Below are 17,874 nucleotides of genomic sequence, written 5' to 3' on the forward strand. Positions count from 1 at the left end.
GAAAAGGAGGAGTCTCTCTCTCTCTCTCTCTCTCTCTCTCTCTCTCTCTCTCTCTCTCTCTCTCTCTCTCTCTCTCTCTCTCTCTCTCTCTCTCTCTCTCTCTCTCTCTCTCTCTCTCTCTCTCTCTCTCTCTCTCTCTCTCGTGTAATGAAATAAGAAAACAGAACACAGCAAATTTTAACGAGTTCAGGCACTTTCACTTCGCCCTACGTCTCGCCGGGATCTGAGATTCGGAATCCAGCAGAATCACTTAGATTATATACACTTACAACCACTTAACTCAACCATAGTTAGTTCTGTACAATTAACCCATGTAGACAGAAGAGACCAAACGTGCTTCCAAGCCGACTTCTTCTTCTGCATGAAACAGAGCAGCTCTGTTCTTCGAACTGTTCTTGCTCAAATAAGGAAACAAAGGCACGCGCGCGCCACGTGCACGCTACTCTCTGCCGGGCCTAACGGTCATAAATGTCTTCCATGGGCTTCGTACACACTTGGCCCATCTTCCATACTTAGCCGCTAGAAGAAGAAACAACTCTTCTTCTTTGATAACTCAAAGACAATTTCTACAATTTAAATTCATGTTTTTTAAGATTAGCTATGTTTTCCTTCTTCTTTTTTGTAACACATATTTCATTAATCATAAAAGCAGTTCGTTGGGAGTTGTAAATACTCCATCAAACGAACTTCAAATGAAATCAAAGCAGACTTTGCTAACATATCAGCCTGGCCATTTTTCTCTCCAAAGAACCAAGCAAAAGATATATATTCGAAAGCAGAAGCAAATATATGATGTCTACAACTACTCCATAGAGCTCCGGTACGCAGGTTCTAGAGTTTACAGCTTTGATCAGTTGTGACGAATCAGATTCGAAGCACACCGCCTTCAGTTCCTCTCTGACAGCTTCGAACAAGGCTAAAGATTCTGCCACTGGTGCCGAAGTCACGTGAGAAAACACTGTCTTGAAGAGTTGAATGTCCGAGGGGGAATGGACAACCCATACCAAACCCGCTGATGTTCCCCGAGGATTCCACGCTGCATCAGACCTAATTGTCACGGTACCTGGAGGGCTCTGAGCTTGAATCAGCGTTCGTCGCACTGTGGCGGGGGAATGCTCCTTCTTCTAGTTTGAGCACCATTCCCTTGCTAGGGCGTCGTCGAGAGAGTATCTTCCGGCTAAAGGCTCAGAATCGTTTGTGTATATGCAAGACTTTGTTAACAAAACAGTTTCTTTAGTTTTTATTAAACTCTTTACTTGTATGATCACCTTACATTATAGATTCATATATATAGGTCTTAGCTTTACCTATTACAAGTTGATCTAGGAACTTATCATAAACCTAAACCTCTTAGAACTAGGAAACATAACTTATATCCTAATCCATATGTTATTCTACTTATCTTAATGAATAACTTGCTTCCTAAGTAAACTTCTTGAAGCTTATCCAACATTCTCCCTTCTAAGCTTCAATCCATTTTTGCTTAGATCTTGAACTTGAATCATCTCTCTCATCTCCTTGAACTTTATCCTTGCCAAGGCTTTGGTTAGAATGTCTGCCTTTTGCTCTGTTCCGGGTACATGTTCCACATCGATCTCATCTTTCTCCACTCGTTCACGAATAAAATGAAAACGCTTTTGGATATGCTTACTCTTGCGGTGAAACACAGGATTCTTTGCTAGTGAGATTGCTGATTTGTTGTCGACACGAATCATAGTTTTCTTCACTTCTTTACCTGTAATTTCACACACCAAATCTTGTAACCATACGGCTTGCTTTGCCGCCTCTGTTGCAGCCATGTACTCTGCTTCACAAGAGGATAATGCCACTGTGTCTTGCTTCTGTGAACACCATGTTATTGGTGTTTCACCAAGACAAAACAAATGTCCTGTCGTGCTTCTTCCGTCATCTGGATCTGTGTTGTGACTGCTGTCACTGTAGCCGATGAGCTTCATTGATCCGCCTTGCTTATATGACAGACCATATCCGACAGTCCCTTTCAAGTATCTTAACACTTGCTTTAGTGCATTGCCGTGTGAAGCTCGTGGGGAATGCATATATCTGCTTAAGATGCCGACTGCAAATGCCATGTCCGGTCTCGAGTGCATAAGATACCTGAGACATCCTATTCTTCTTCGATACATAGTAGCGTCTATCTCTGGTTCGTCGAGGCCTTTTGAGAGCTGTAGACCAAACTCCATCGGTATACTTACTGGATTACAATCACTTAGTGCAGCTTCTTCTAAAATTCTTCGTGCATAGGATTCTTGAGTAATGGTTATGCTTTTCTCGCTTTGCTTTACTTCTAACCCAAGATAATAAGTCAATAGCCCCAAGTCAGACATATCAAAATTCTTTGACATATTGATCTTGAAGTCTGAGACTTCTTTTGCTGAGTTTCCTGTGACAAATAAATCGTCCACATATATAGCAACAATGAGAAGCTTTCCATTATCATCTTTGCGATAGACCGAGCTTTCCTTACTGCATCTCTTGAATCCTAGTCGCTTTAGAGTCTGATCAAGTTTCGTGTTCCACGCACGCGGAGCTTGCTTTAATCCGTATAAAGCTTTTGAGAGTTTGAAAACCTTATGTTCTTCTCCCTTCTTTTCAAACCCTTCAGGCTGAGAGACATAGACATCTTCATTCAATTCTCCATGTAGAAACGCTGTCTTGACGTCTAGATGATGAATCTCCCACTTGTTTGCAGCAGCTAACCCAATTAGAAGTCTTATAGTTTCTAACCGAGCTACTGGGGCAAACACTTCATCAAAGTCGATCCCATGTTCTTGCACATAACCTTTAGCTACGAGTCTCGCTTTGAACTTGTTGATTGATCCATCCGCGTTTCTTTTTACTTTGAAAATCCACTTGAGACCAATGATTTTTGCTCCGGCTGGTCTGTCCACAAGTGTCCATGATTTGTTTATGTTGATTGAATGAATCTCGTCTTCACACGCATTAGTTCATCTTTTGTTCTTCTTTGCTTCTTTGAAACAGGTCGGTTCATCGTTAATAGAAAGGAGTAACAACTCACATTCTATTTCGGCAAGTAGAATATAATCTTGAAGATAACTTGGTTTACTTGTCTGTCGTGATGAACGTCTTACTTCCTGAATCTCGTCCTGCTCGTCTGTTTCTCCTGCATATTGCTCTGTTTCTTCGACAATATGCTCTGTTTCGTCACTAATATGCTCTGTTTCATCATTGAGATGCTCTGTTTCTGTAACACTGCTTTCTTGATGTGTCCCAGTCGTAAAAGGGCCAGTGCCTACATCTAGTGTAGTTCCCCACGTCATCTGAAAGCTTCCGGAGTTGTTCTTCCTTTTATCATCTCCCTTCCAATTCCAAGCTACTTCTTCCTCAAATATTACATCTCGGCTGACTACTATCCTTTTCGTGCTAGGATTGTAGAGACGATAGGCTTTCGAACCGGGTTCGATGCCAAGATGTACGAGAGCTTGTGATTGATCGTCTAGCTTCTTCAAGTGAACTGAGTCCACTTTTGCGTGTGCAATGCATCCAAACACTCTAATATGACTTATACGAGGTTTTCTTCCCTTCAAGCTTTCATATGGCGTTTGATTATGAAGAGCTCTTGTAGGTACACGGTTGATGAGATACATTGCATGACGAACCGATTCACCCCACATGTAGTTTGGTACTTTCATTGCTTTCAACATGCTTCGTGTCATCTCCATTAGTGTACGGTTTCGTCTTTCAACCACACCATTTTGTTGTGGTGAGTAGGGAGCAGTTAGCTGTCGCTTGATGCCTTCTCTGTCGCAGTACTCTTGAAACTCCTTGGAAGTGAACTCGCCTCCTCTGTCTGTACGAAGCATTAAGATCTTCTTGTCATAGTCCTTTTCAACAAGAGTTTTAAGCATCTTGAATCTCTCAAAGGCATCACTTTTCTCTCTTAGTAAGATTGACCACATGTATCTTGTGTGATCATCTATTATAACAAAGATATACTTGTTATGAGATGGAGTTGCCGGAGTTATTGGACCACAAAGGTCGGCGTGTAACAACTCTAGTGCTTTACTTGATCTATATGTTGTTGCAGACGGAAACGAGTGCCTTGTTTGCTTGCCTACTAGGCAAGAGTCGCAGATTTGCTTAACTTCATCTATATCAGGCAGGCCTTCCACCATCTTTCTTGCTGCCATATTTTTAATAGTCTTAAAGTTAATGTGACCGAGTCTTGCGTGCCATCTCCACGTTTCTTCTTTGATCTTTGTGAGTAGACAAATAGGACTTCCGACTTTAAGAGATACTTTGTATAATCTGTTTGGAGCTCTTAAGACTTTTGTCAAAAGCCTCCCATTTGGATCTCGTATAGTTAGATAGTTGTCTTTCATTCTGACATCGCATCCTTGTTCCGTTGCTTGTCCTAAACTGATTATATTACTTTTTAGATCGGGTATGTAATATATATCAGTTAATAGCTTATGTTCCCCTGTTTTTGCTTCAAACAAGATCGATCCTTTTCCACTTATCTCTACACAAGAACCATCTCCAAACTTGACTCTTCCTTTGATATTTTCATTGAGTTCTGAAAAATATAACCTTTCACCAGTCATGTGATTACTTGCGCCATTGTCCAAGTACCACAACCCTTCTTCTTTCTTGCTTGGTTCTAGTGTCTTTGGTAATACTTTTTCCTCGTTAAGAAACACTACTTCATGTAGATAGAGAGCGACATCTGCATTCTCTGTTTCGGTCTTGTTTAATTCTTGAGTTTCTTCTTTCTTTTCAGGACATACAGATTTGAAGTGACCTTTCTTTTTGCAGTTGAAGCAAGTGATCTGTGAATAGTCCTTCTTTTATTTGTTCCATTCACCGGAGTTGCTTCTTCCACGTCCTCTTCCTATGTTGCCACGCCCACGTCCGCGATACGATCCTCTACCTCGTCCTCTCCAGTTCTGATCATTCGTGCTTTCTGAACTTGAGAATAGAAGACTGGTTTGTTGATCTTGCGGTATCTTTCCTTTTAGGCGCTCCTCATAAGCTTTGAGTCTCCCAACAATGTCTTCAAAAGGAATTTTATTCAAGTCCAGTAATTGCTCCAGAGATGCAGTCATATGGAAGAACTTCAGAGGTAGACTATTTAAAAATTTCTTGACAATTCTTGGTTGATCAATCTTGTGTCCTAGTGAAGCCGCTTTTGATACTAGTTCAGATAATTTTCCTGAGAAAGCATCAATGCTCTCTGAATCTTCCATAGTGATACGATCAAACTCATTCATAAGTGTTATTAGGCGAGCTTCTTTTACACGTTCCGCACCAACGTTTCTTGTTTTGATTGATTCCCAGATTTCTTTAGGAGTATCATCATCTCCAATTTGCATTACCAGAGTCTCAGGCAAAGATTGATACAGCAGTACAGTCGCCATATTAATCTTGTCTTCGTCCTCTGTTCCTGGTTCAATTGCCTCCCATACCTTATGAACTTTAAATAGAGCTTTCATCTTCTTCACCCAAACGTTATAGTTTGTCGTCGTGAGCATTGGACAAACTACTGTATTAGGAACATCTTCTCTTCTTCCTTGCGTCGTCGGTGCTTTCACCTCTGTCAAATCTTTAGTATCAGCCATGGATACCTTTTCTTGACTTCGTAATCACAACAATAACACAGGCTCTGATACCAAATAAAGGCTCAGAATCGTTTGTGTATATGCAAGACTTTGTTAACAAAACAGTTTCTTTAGTTTTTATTAAACTCTTTACTTGTATGATCACCTTACATTATAGATTCATATATATAGGTCTTAGCTTTACCTATTACAAGTTGATCTAGGAACTTATCATAAACCTAAACCTCTTAGAACTAGGAAACATAACTTATATCCTAATCCATATGTTATTCTACTTATCTTAATGAATAACTTGCTTCCTAAGTAAACTTCTTGAAGCTTATCCAACACCGGCGAGCCTGAGTGACTTTCGAATACATATTTGTTACGCGCCTTCCACAGATTTCAGAGAATCCAGGGAGCGAGAGACTCAGAGGTTATCCCCGAGGGAGGGAGACAAGGTTTGGAGCAAAGAGATGACCAGCTAGCTGCCAAATCTACCATTCCGCTGCTCTCCACTTCTGTCCTGGAAGGCGCAAGGTTCCACACCTTCTGCGCATATGGACAATGTCCTTATCTATTTTTTGATTTTACTGCTAAATAGTTGACTCAGGGTATTGACTGTATAAATCATAAGCTTATTTATACCATCGTCTCGTTCGAGTCAAAAGATCTAGAGTTGCATAGTTATGATTGTTATAAAATGATAATTAGTTTTACTTAAGTCCATCTAATGGGACTGGATTAACAAGCAAGGACATGACACGTTCAACGGTCTTTGCTTTGCCGGGACATCCATGACCATCGCCGTATTGATACATGCACTGCGACATGCGTGCCAGGTTCACTGCGGCTTCCACAAAACCTCGAAACTGTGACGAAGAATAAGCGCGTTCCGTTTTTGTTTCGTCGTTCATTTCATCCCACGTTTCACAGATCATCTGCTGCACGTGTGCACGTGCCTCTTCCTCCGACGCTCCGGTCTCATGCATATAGCATTGGACCGATTTGAGAACGTCCCCTCTTGCCAGTTCATCCTAACATAACAAACAAACACACTCACATACACTTATATAAACTATAGCATAAATCTTTTAGAAACTATCTTACAATGTTTCTGTTAATAGCAGAATATAATTTAAATGTATAAGGACTAAGTTTTAGAATATATATTATTTACCGGCGAAGTTCCAAGGTCATTAGCTAGACGGAGGATGGTGGCAGAGCATCGGATAATGTCTTGTTGGTGTTCAGACAAAGTCTCCAAGATTTGAACCGAGATTTGATCAGAGAAAACGCAGTAAAAATGGATCAATATCGTTGGGGCAGAGATTGAAATCAAAGCATTTTGCATGTATTCTTTCACGCTTGGTTTGTAACCCTTTTTGTACCACTTTGCTTCAACTAGATATGCTTTACATAAATCTGCCCACTAATTTTCACAAAAAAGAAATTTAAATGAAACTCTAATAATATTTTCAGTAATAAATGATTATATAAACTTACCGGTTACCGATTTTTTTTAAGCAAAAAAAAAAAAAAACTTACCGATTTTCTTAAAAATGGGATGACGTTAACATTTTTATATTTGAGAATGTCACATCCAATGCTGTTTGTTTCATTGAACAAAATAAGGAAACACGACCGCAGATACTCGGGGAGCTCACCGAGACGATTTACATCCCACCTGCAACATATATACGAATACGATTGTTTTCTAAATACACTTTTGAACAAAAAATCATTAAAATTAATGAACCAATATATCGTTATTCTTAATACAACGCAGAGTTCAGAAACATGGTATTCATGAAAATCTATGTGTGAACTGCTTTAGTTTTATAAATAGTTCTTTCAAACAAAAAAATGGCAGTAATATTTCAAAATAATTAATTTACAGTATACCAATAAAATTATGACGGAATTTGAGTGGTAGTCCTTGCTTAAAAAATAGTTTGTAAACGAAAATCCCAATAATTTGTTTTGAAAATACATTCAAAACATTCATTTACAATGGAGTTATTCTTGGGTTTATCCCCGGAGTGAACATGTAGGTTCACCAACCGATATAAATTTGTTATTCTATATTCTGTATCTTTTTAAAAAATAAAAAACATATTTACCAAATTATACTATGATTTTAAAATAAAAAGGGTAAAAATCAATAATAATAGTTGTCAAAAATGAAGAATTTTATTTAAAAAAATATTTTTAACACCGTCAGCAAAACACTAAACTTATACCCTAAATACTAAACCCTAAATCTTAAAAACTAAACTATAAATCCTTGGATAAACTCTAAATCCTAGGGTTTATGGTTTATCTAAAGGTTTAGAGTTTAGGATTAAAGATTTATGGTTTAGATTTTAGGGTTTATGATTTTATGATTTATTCAAAGGTTTAGGGTTTAGAATTTATGATTTTATGATTTTATGATTTTACGATTTTATAAATTTTATTTATAATGCTCATTTTTGTTATAATGTACCAAGAAAACTATGACGGAATTTGAGTTTGTATAGTCCTCACTTATCAACCACGGCAGTGAAGAGTTCAAGTTCTTCAAGAGTTCCATAAATATCGTAAATGTCGTCAATGGTTGTAATAATTGCAGCGACTATAGTCATGATCCGTCGTATATTTCCAAATTGAGGTTCGTATATTAATCCAACGGCCCAAAAATGATTCTCGACTATTCTATCTCTTACAAAAGGAAGCTGCTTAACCAAACATGTTTCCTTCCACCAGCTTCATGTCATTGAAAGGGAGAGGATTAGATATAAAATTTACGATAAAAACCATTCGAGATATGCAAAAGCAGTAAAATATAATGCTTTTATTAGTCTATAGTAATACCTGCAAACGTATTTGAGATCTTTTTGATGAGCAATTTGTACGATATTGAAATCGATTTTTGAAAATTCGTTCAAGACAAGATTCATGTCATGTTTCTTCTCGTACGCATCTATGTACCACCTCGTTTCTAGCCTTCTCATTCTCCAATGGTACGGCATTTCTAGCGCATGAATCGCCTTCTCATGCACCTCAAGGTTGCATGTATAATCATCATGACTACTATCAACATATTTCCTTATTTGTTCTGTGGCAAAAGGTCTGATGACTTCACGCAATTTAGTATCCGATTTCGTGGAGAGATATGACGCTTCATACATAGATATGATACTATTTATATCGTCACTCTTGAACGTTTGATTTTCTATCATCTTAACGATCACATCAAATATATCTGAAATAAACGGGTTAAACGGTCCTTTTAGCTAATGTGATGTTATCATTTACTTATCATTTTATTGAATATGAAAATACTAACCTTCGGATACATAAAAACCATGTTGTCTAAGAAGTCGGAATTCGAGGGAGGTTGCATGTAAATCTTCTTCCTTGTAACATTTCCAGATGCTTCTTCCATTTTGATGATGTAAATCCATTAAAACGTTATTTATTTCTACCTCAAAATGATATGAAACCCCAAGTTTTTCTAAATCGTCGATGAGCTCTAATTGCTCTAGACGACTCTTTGTCTCAACATCAAGCATCTTCCTCACTTTTTCCTTCAACAAGTCTCTAGCTATCTCTTTCTCCTCTTTCTGTATGCATCTTATTATTAATAAATTAATCTTAAATAATATAGGAAGACATGTTATTAAAAATAAAATAGATTTATGATCTAGTGACTAGTAGCATATATCCACTTCAATAATATATTTGTCGTTTGTTTTAGACGTGAATACTTATTTACCACATATTCATTGTTGATGGAGAGGATATAACTGTGGTCCCAAGGAGAAGGCTGATAGTTGCCGGAGCGTCGACTAAGGACATCAACTGAAGCATTATCTGACGTTGTTGTGGTCATGAATTTGCATACAAAACGCTTAGGACGACGAAGTATTTCTTTTCCGGTAGTAGCATTTTGGTAAATAAGAGCTGAAAGTAGACATTGGACTAGAAGAATGGGAATGCCTGAGAATACATTTACACAAACGCTTATATAGAACAGAGTTGTAACAATGGAAGCACCATCACAGAGTGGTTAAAGTCTAAAAACTTTAACACTAGATCTGAAGTTTGATTTCTAGATGAGGTGTAATTTCTTACAGATTAAAGGACGCAAATATTTTGGAGGTTCCAACATGCTGTATGCATAACGTTCGTTGTGGTCGTGTGCTAAAATACTACCAAAACTATTTTGCACTGGTCCATTTCTTCAACACTTTGATTTTTCTATTTTTAACATTTCATATCACCTTCTATTTATTACATCTAATTAGACTTTGATTGGCAAAATATTAAGAAAAGCATTACGGTCTTTGTTATCCAATCAATAACTACAGGAAACACATTTGAAAAAATGAAAATGCTCTCCGGATTTTCTTTACTTAATGTTTTCATATGGAGCCTTTGGTAACATATTTGAATTTATATATATATATATATATATATATTTCATACAAATAATTATAAATAATTAATTTATTGAATTCTATAGTACCAAAAATATATTTTTATTTTTATTTTTATTTTAGAATTTATATTAATAATTTTAAAATTTTAGTAGTAATATATTTTAGTTTTTTGATATAATAATATTTAAATTTAAAAATATAACTTAATATATATATATATTTTCATTAAAAATATAACTTATATATATAGATACATTATTTTCATTAAAAATATAACTATATATATACACATATAGATACATTATTTTGATAAAATATATAATAATATTATTTATCATAAATAAATATATTTTATTTAAAAATAAAAATTATATAGGGCAATTCTCTCAAAATAGCATTTTTAAGTTTTTGTCACAAATAGCACTAAAAATAAAATGACCAAAATAGCGCTTTTTTTTTGAAAATTTTAATATTTATTTTTAATTTTAAAAATTTGAATACATTCCTAAAACTCCACCCCTTAACTCTAAACCCTAAATTTTAGATTAATTAACCCAAAATTTATAAATGCATATTTACCCTTTAATAAAATTTATTTTGGTCATTTTCCTTTTTGTGATGATATTTTTGTGACAAAAACTTGATTTTGATGCTATCCTGGTCTTGTTCTCAATTATATATCATATATTAATTTTATATGATTATTTTATATACAATATAATACTGCTCTACCTGTCACTTAAATAAATATTTTAATAAGAGAATATAACTTTTGCAACATACTGCTTATAGAACATACTTCTAATTCTTTTCATCAGATATACTCATCAAGATCCATCTATTTTTTTTGTCAAAGAAGATTTAAGACCATGCTCAATGATATATTATTTTGAAAGAAATATTAAAAATGAAGAAAAAAGTCTCCACGGTACATCATTTTGAGGGAGAAAATAAAAGATATGAATCGTAACACATTGAATTTGAAACTCGTTTTGATGTTACATTGTTTTTATTTAGAAATTGATCCAAAACTTTTTACATAACTATTTATAGGGAAATTCTTTAGGAAGACACTAATTTATTTTTTAACATAAATATAGCACACAAGAGTCAAAATAACTAAAATATTTTACTACATAGGTAAATAGACACTTATATGAGAAATTACCAAAACTACCACATTTTTACTACCACTTTTTCTATTTTACATTAACCATATTTATCCTCATTTTTAAGAAGTAAATAAACACTTATAATCTTAGGGTTAACTAATATAGACTTAGAGTTTAGAGTTAAGGGATGGAGTTTTAGAATATGAAATTTAGGATTTTGATAAATATATAAATAAAAACCAAATTTAAATAAAAGATTTTTTCGAATTTCTAAAAGAAAATTTCCAAAAAGAAAACAAATTCAAAAAATTATAAAAAGTTCAAATTTGAAAAGTTATAATTCGAAAACTATAAAAAAACTTTTTTTCTTTATTTATCTTCTATTTTTTTTAAAAAATAATTATTTATATGTCTATAAAAAACAAGCGTTAAGAGTCTTTCCCCTCTTTCATGAAGATAAATATGTTTAATGATAACAATAATGTGGGACAGTGAAATTTTCTCCACTTATACTCATGGGATTAACTAATCTAGATTTAAAGTGAGGTTTAAGATAAAAAAATATTACAATTTACAAATAAAATTAAAAAAAAAATAGTTTCAAAAAGGATATTTGTATTTCAACATTAAATTTTGAAAATGAAAAAATCGAATTGAAAAACATAAAAAATAATTATTTCTATATATTTATACATCTACAAGAAGGATATAAGAGCTCTTATCTCTTTAATGAAATCTCTTTTGATCATTTTATTCTTTGGTGAAAAAACTTATTTTTGTGTTTTATGAGAGAATTTCCCTAAATTAAGTAAGGGCATCTATAATGATTGTTCTCATTTTATCCTTCAAAATTATGCAAAATTTAAATGAATTTGCATTTTTCTCTACTGGTTCTTCTCTTTTTTTCTTCTCAATAATTTTATTCATACTTATTACTAAATTGTATTTGTGCTTTTTTATTTTAAAACTTACAAACTTCACCCAACAACAATTTTAATTTAACTAATTTTTATTACATACATAAATTTGTTTTAATAAGAATATATAATCATTATATGAATTTATAATTGTAAAAAAAATTTGTAGTATAAAACACATATATTTAGTATTTTAGATATAAACTGGGCAACTCTTTAGAAGACACTAAAATAGTTTTTTTTTCATAGCCAATGAACACATAACGAAAAGAAAATGACCAAAAGAAAGAAAAGATAAAATACTCTACGCCTACTTTTTAGATATATAAATAATTATTCAATAAATAATAAAAAAATAATAAATATTTTCATTATTTTGGATAATGTGGTTTTCAATTCAATTTATTTCTTCAAGCATTTATTTTTAAATATGAAAATTCTTTTTGAAAATATATTTATTTTTTATATCTTAAATCTCACTCTTCAAAAGTTAAATCATAATGTAGATTAGTTAACCATAAAGATATAAATATATTATTACCATTTTAGTGAGATATTTTGGTTATTTTTAATTCTTGTGTACTATATTTATGACTAACAAAGTTTTAGTGTCATCGTATGAAATTTCTCATAAATCTATTTGTTACTCGTGTCTTTAATTGTTACTAAGCACGGACATATATATATATATATATATATATATAATATATATATATATAATATAAAGGATTTACAGTGAACAAATGGCACTAAACAGAAAACCAAAATATGTACTCTTTTTCAAAAAAAAAAAGGGTAATTGCTAAAACGGAACAAAAATTCAGCATGGTTGTCTTTATAGTATAAAAACTATCATTTAGCTGTCTGTTTAGTATAATTTTTTTCATAATTTCAAAACTAACCATTGATTAATCTAATTGAACACATTAAACTAATAGAATTTAAATAATAATAATTAAAAACGTTTTAAAAGGGAAAATAAAATAAAAACTTTTAATTTTTTTAATAACAATAAACTTTGTAAAATTTAATAAAAATAAAAATAATTTACATATTTTTAATAAAAACGTTAAATCAACCTAATAAAAAACAGTTTACAAAGTTTTATTTTTTATAAAAAGTTTAAAATGTATGTAAACTTTTTAATTTTATCAATTTTTTAATAAAAATAAATAAAATAAAATAAAATGTATTTCTATAAAGTTTGTTTGAACTTCTTATTAAAATTTTTTTGTAAAGTTTATTTTTATTTTTATAAAGTTTACAAATTTTATAAAGTTTGTTTAAAGTTTTTATTAAACACATTAAACTAAAAGAATTTTAAAAAGTTTAATTAAAAAGGTTTTAAAAAGGGAAATAAAATAATTTTTTTTAATAAAAATAAACTTTGTAAAAAAAAATTTACATTTTTTTAATAAAAGCGTTAAATAAACTTATTAAAAACATTTACAAAGTTTATTTTTATAAAAAGTTTAAAACGTTTTTAATAAAACTTTAACTAAATAAAAATTTTAAACTTTGTAGAAATAAAAATAAAACTTAACAAATTTTTTTAATAAAAACTTTAAACTAACTTTATTAAAAAACATTTTACAAAGTTTTAATTTTATAAAAAGTTTAAAAAGTTTGTAATCTTTTTAGTTTTATCGAAATTTTTAATAAAAATAAAACTTTTAAAAATGTTTTTAATAAAACTAAAATTTGTAAATTTTATAAAAATAAAAATAAAACTTTACAAAAAATTGCACCTAAATTCAAAACACCACATGTTGTATAGATATGTATCATATAGAACACAAGTTTAAAAATCAAAAGAAAAACTATGGAAAACCATAGATTAATGAAGAAGACAAGGGAAAATCATTTTTTAAAAAATTTTGACAAGTAAAATCGAAAATAACACGTTTTAGGAAGTTAGAATATTTTTAAGAGATTTTTAGAATATTTCCTTAACTGAAACTTTCATTAATTTTTGCAAAAATCAGGTAATCTTATCCGTAGAAAGCGCCTTCTAAAAGTTTAGAAGATTGATAAAAATCCAGAACACGCTTTCTACTTTTAGTAAATGTAAGAGTACATTTTAGAAAACACATTCCACGAAATTTAGAATACTTAATAAAAGTAGAAGATGCATCCGAACGAAAAGTAGATAACTTTAGGATTAGTAGAATGCGCATTCCACTTATTTAGAAATTTAGTAGATAGTAGAATGTACGTTCTAAAAATAGTAGATGAACATGTTTATTTTAGAAATCGTTTTCTACTATACCATTTTCCGTAGAAGGCACATTCTACCTTTAGTAGAATGTTTTCAAATTTTTATTTATCAACTTTTTGAAAAAAAAAATACCAGCTTGTGTATATAGGTGTTTTATTAATTGTTTATATTTTTAATATTTTTTTGATTAACAAAACTATTTATTTCATTAGTTTTTAGAAATATAAAGGGTAGAATAGAGAAAATTTGGACAAAAATGATTTATACCAAAGGGACAACACCCTTGTTTTTTTGTTTTCTATTGGCAATTTTCCCAAAAAAAAAAACTAAAACATGTTGATCCGAAAGTAAACAGATAACAATATCACCACATTTCTGTAATATTATAAATATATCAAATAAAATGTAAGAAATACCAACCTGGTTAGGTTAGTCTTGATCGAGAAAGTAAACATGAATCTTTTCTTGTCTCTCCTCTCACCCGAGCTTCTTAAGCTCTATTTGTTTATTTCTTCTTTTTCGAAAGCATATTAAGCTCTATTTGTTACCTTCTAGTTATCACCACAACTTTTCTGATTCTTTTTTTTTTTGACAAAAGATTTTTCTTCTTTTTGTGTTGCTTCCAAAGTTTCTTTAGGTTGTTCTGAAAAAAAAAAGAAATTTCTTTAGGACTTTTTGTAAGTGTGCTTTAAAATGAGTCGCTCGTACTCTCCCTCCCTGAATTATCACCACCATAATAAATAAACTTATTCTAGCAAAATTGAGAATCAGTTTAGGCTTTTTTGAAATGTTGTTGAATTGTGTTTACAATTTACCTTATCACTTAGCTTTTGCCATATCTAAAGAAGGAAACAAATATAAGTAGATAAGAAGGGATAAAGGTTTATGAAAATAAATTCAACAACACACAAATTATATCCGAACATGAAGAGCTCTGGCGTTTCAATCTTACTAACCTGAACTTTACGTTTATCGGCGGCTCCGCTTATCCGTCCACAGAAAATTTGTATGTTTCTCAGTTCATTGAAAAAAGTTTGTCTCTATAAGACTGTTGCTGCAAGAGGTTGTGTTTATATGGATTTATAGTTGTAGACTCGACAGTTGGCCAGAGGTTTTTTTTTACTGAACCAGAGGTATGTTTATCTCGACAAAGTAATGTCAAATTAAAGAAGTGAAATCCAATGGTCTCTCTCTCTCTCTAAAAGCTAAATGTTAATGTAGCCACGTTAAAAACATGGCCATCAAAATAGAGTCGTGTTGAATTTTAGCCATATGTTCATTCTCTACCAAACAAGATCCAACTAAATCTGAGAAATAAAATCCTAAATACGTAAATTTCAAGACATGTAAAAGTCCCACGTTGAGGAATTGGAATTAATATTTTTTTTTGTCATCAGCATAAACAAAAACTCTCATCTAGACTCAGAAAACCAAGCCGGCAATTCTGCATCCATGTGAACAATAAAAAACGGTTGTACTCTGACACTTCGTGCTAGTTTGTCCGCCTACATATTCTGCGTTTGTTATACATGAATTATCTCTGAGTTGATGAGAACGTTTTTAAGGGTTTTTATATCCTCCAAATAACTTGCAAAGCTGGCCATTCCTCTGGTTCTGAAACCATCTTCACCAATTGGGAACAATCCGTTGCAAACGTAACCTTGAACTGACGTAAATTTCTCATACATTCCATTGCCCATATCAGCCCTCGACTTCAGCATGAAGGGGAGAGAGACACGCTCTAACACTCCTTGCTCCCATTAAACTATCAAAACCTTCTAAAGTACTATACCAATTTTGTCCCGAGGCTTTGTCTTTGTCTTTCCATGAACCATCAGTGAAACACCATCTCCCTGGTCTTGATGCAGGGATGATTTCATCAATCTGTCGTACTTGAATCTGAGTATTCGTATTATGTGCTTCCATCCATAATGCGGATTCTGTCTCCGCCAATTTCAATGTATCTCTCGGGTCAACATCAAAATTACTAAAAATCTTTTGGTTCCTTCCTTTCCAAATGTACTATAGAATCCAAACAAATTGATGACTTTCTACTTTTGGATCAATTCTCCAAAATAAATAATCCATATTGGTAAAAAATGATTGATAGAGGAAAATAGCTGGATTTGAAGGGATCCTTGAAAGAGCCATACCTGACGCGCTGGTGGACACTCAAAAAACACATGATTTATGGATTCCTCGGGTGCACCACATCTATCACAACATATATCTCCTTTTAACCCTCTTGCTTGCAGATTCTTTTTAACTGCTATGCATCCTGATATCAATTACCACAAGAAATGCCTCATTTTTGGTGGGCATTTTACCTTACAGCAGTATGCTTTCAGGGTCCGACCGTAGGCCCGAACACTCCCAATGGTTTCTCCTTATCTAGATAAATTCTATCCACTTGATATCCTGATTTTACCGTGTATTTTTCGTTATTTGTATAATGCCATCCATCCTTATCTCCCAAGTTAGTCCTATTCAGAAGTATACTTTCAATAATTTTAACGTCCTAAGGATCCATTAAAGTCCGAAGTATTGATTAAAAGGCCTTGTAATCTATGATGTATTGGAAATATGATATATGAACCACATATGTGTTCCTGGCTGGGCAGTGCATAGGTTTTGTGACAATAATAATTAATTATTATTATTACCATTTAATAATTAATTTATTCGATAGACCACTTCCCATAAATTTTGAGACAAATCTCTATTTTCTATGAACAGAAAATACATAAACGGAACAAAAATTCAACATGGTTATCCCTTTGATATAATATCATCATTAAATTGTTCATTTCGTATAATTTTTTTCATAATCCTAAAACTAACCATTGATTAACCAGATTAATCAAATAAATATATTTTAAAAGTATTTAAATATTAAAAACGAATAAAAATAAAAATAATTAAAAAAAAATATATATATATATATATATATATATAATTTTAAGTCTACATTTTAGATTATATTAATAAAAATTAAAATAATATATTTAACGTTTCTATATTAATAGATAACATTTGAAATAAACAATTGAATTCAAAATAATTATATAAATAAATATATAAATAAAAATAAATAAATATATTAATGAAAATTAATTAACATAGAAAGCACACAAAAAATTTCAATATTTATTTTTTATCATAAATTGTACATTTAAGTTTATAAACCGATATTTTCAAAATATCAACTAAAAGCTTTAATCGATATTCAACAATTTTTAGTGTATATTAACTATTTTATAAACTATATAAAATATCTTAAAATTTATTAAATATTTTAAATGTTTAATCATATTTGATAAATAATTATACACTTAAAACAGTTATAATAAGTAGCACTTATATACTAATATTTTTACGATACTTGTTTACTTAAATTCAATTATTATTTTTAATATATAATGTTAATTAAAAATAAAATATTCTCATGCATAGCATGGACAATAAAATTTATATATTGCTGTGATACACACAATTGATTTCAAATAATTTTATAAATAAATATATTAATAAAAATATACATATATCAAAAATCAAAAATATATGTTTGTAACGTTTTAGGCAAGTACAAAGATTACAAATATTTTTAGAATATTTTTATGACCA

At 31.6% G+C, this 17,874-nt stretch overlaps 2 protein-coding genes across 4 annotated transcripts; both read right to left on the reverse strand.

The window, feature by feature from the left end:
* Positions 1-4,826: 4,826 nt before the first annotated feature.
* Positions 4,827-5,597, reverse strand: LOC108808213 (uncharacterized). The gene has a single exon (XM_018580395.1). The coding sequence runs from the start codon at positions 5,595-5,597 to the stop codon at positions 4,827-4,829; it is 771 nt and encodes a 256-aa protein (XP_018435897.1).
* Positions 5,598-5,976: 379 nt separating this feature from the next.
* LOC108811756 (1,8-cineole synthase 1, chloroplastic) lies at positions 5,977-15,444 on the reverse strand. 3 transcript variants are annotated; one of them, XM_018583847.2, is made up of 10 exons: positions 15,207-15,444; positions 15,066-15,089; positions 14,671-14,893; positions 9,337-9,560; positions 8,908-9,184; positions 8,433-8,823; positions 8,106-8,324; positions 7,125-7,263; positions 6,757-7,008; positions 5,977-6,613 (listed from the first exon to the last, which is right to left on the reverse strand). In XM_018583847.2, the coding sequence occupies exons 4-10, from the start codon at positions 9,451-9,453 to the stop codon at positions 6,293-6,295; spliced, it is 1,716 nt and encodes a 571-aa protein (XP_018439349.1). In that variant the 5' UTR covers positions 9,454-9,560; positions 14,671-14,893; positions 15,066-15,089; positions 15,207-15,444; the 3' UTR covers positions 5,977-6,292. The 3 variants fall into 3 exon arrangements, with proteins under 3 accessions (XP_018439349.1, XP_018439350.1, XP_056844586.1); XM_018583848.2 differs by lacking the exon at positions 15,066-15,089; XM_056988606.1 differs by lacking the exons at positions 14,671-14,893; positions 15,066-15,089; positions 15,207-15,444 and having other exon boundaries at positions 9,337-10,052.
* Between the last annotated feature and the right edge of the window lie 2,430 nt (positions 15,445-17,874).

Source organism: Raphanus sativus, chromosome 6 (genome assembly GCF_000801105.2).
Source record: "Raphanus sativus cultivar WK10039 chromosome 6, ASM80110v3, whole genome shotgun sequence".
NCBI classification, from domain to species: domain Eukaryota; kingdom Viridiplantae; phylum Streptophyta; class Magnoliopsida; order Brassicales; family Brassicaceae; genus Raphanus; species Raphanus sativus.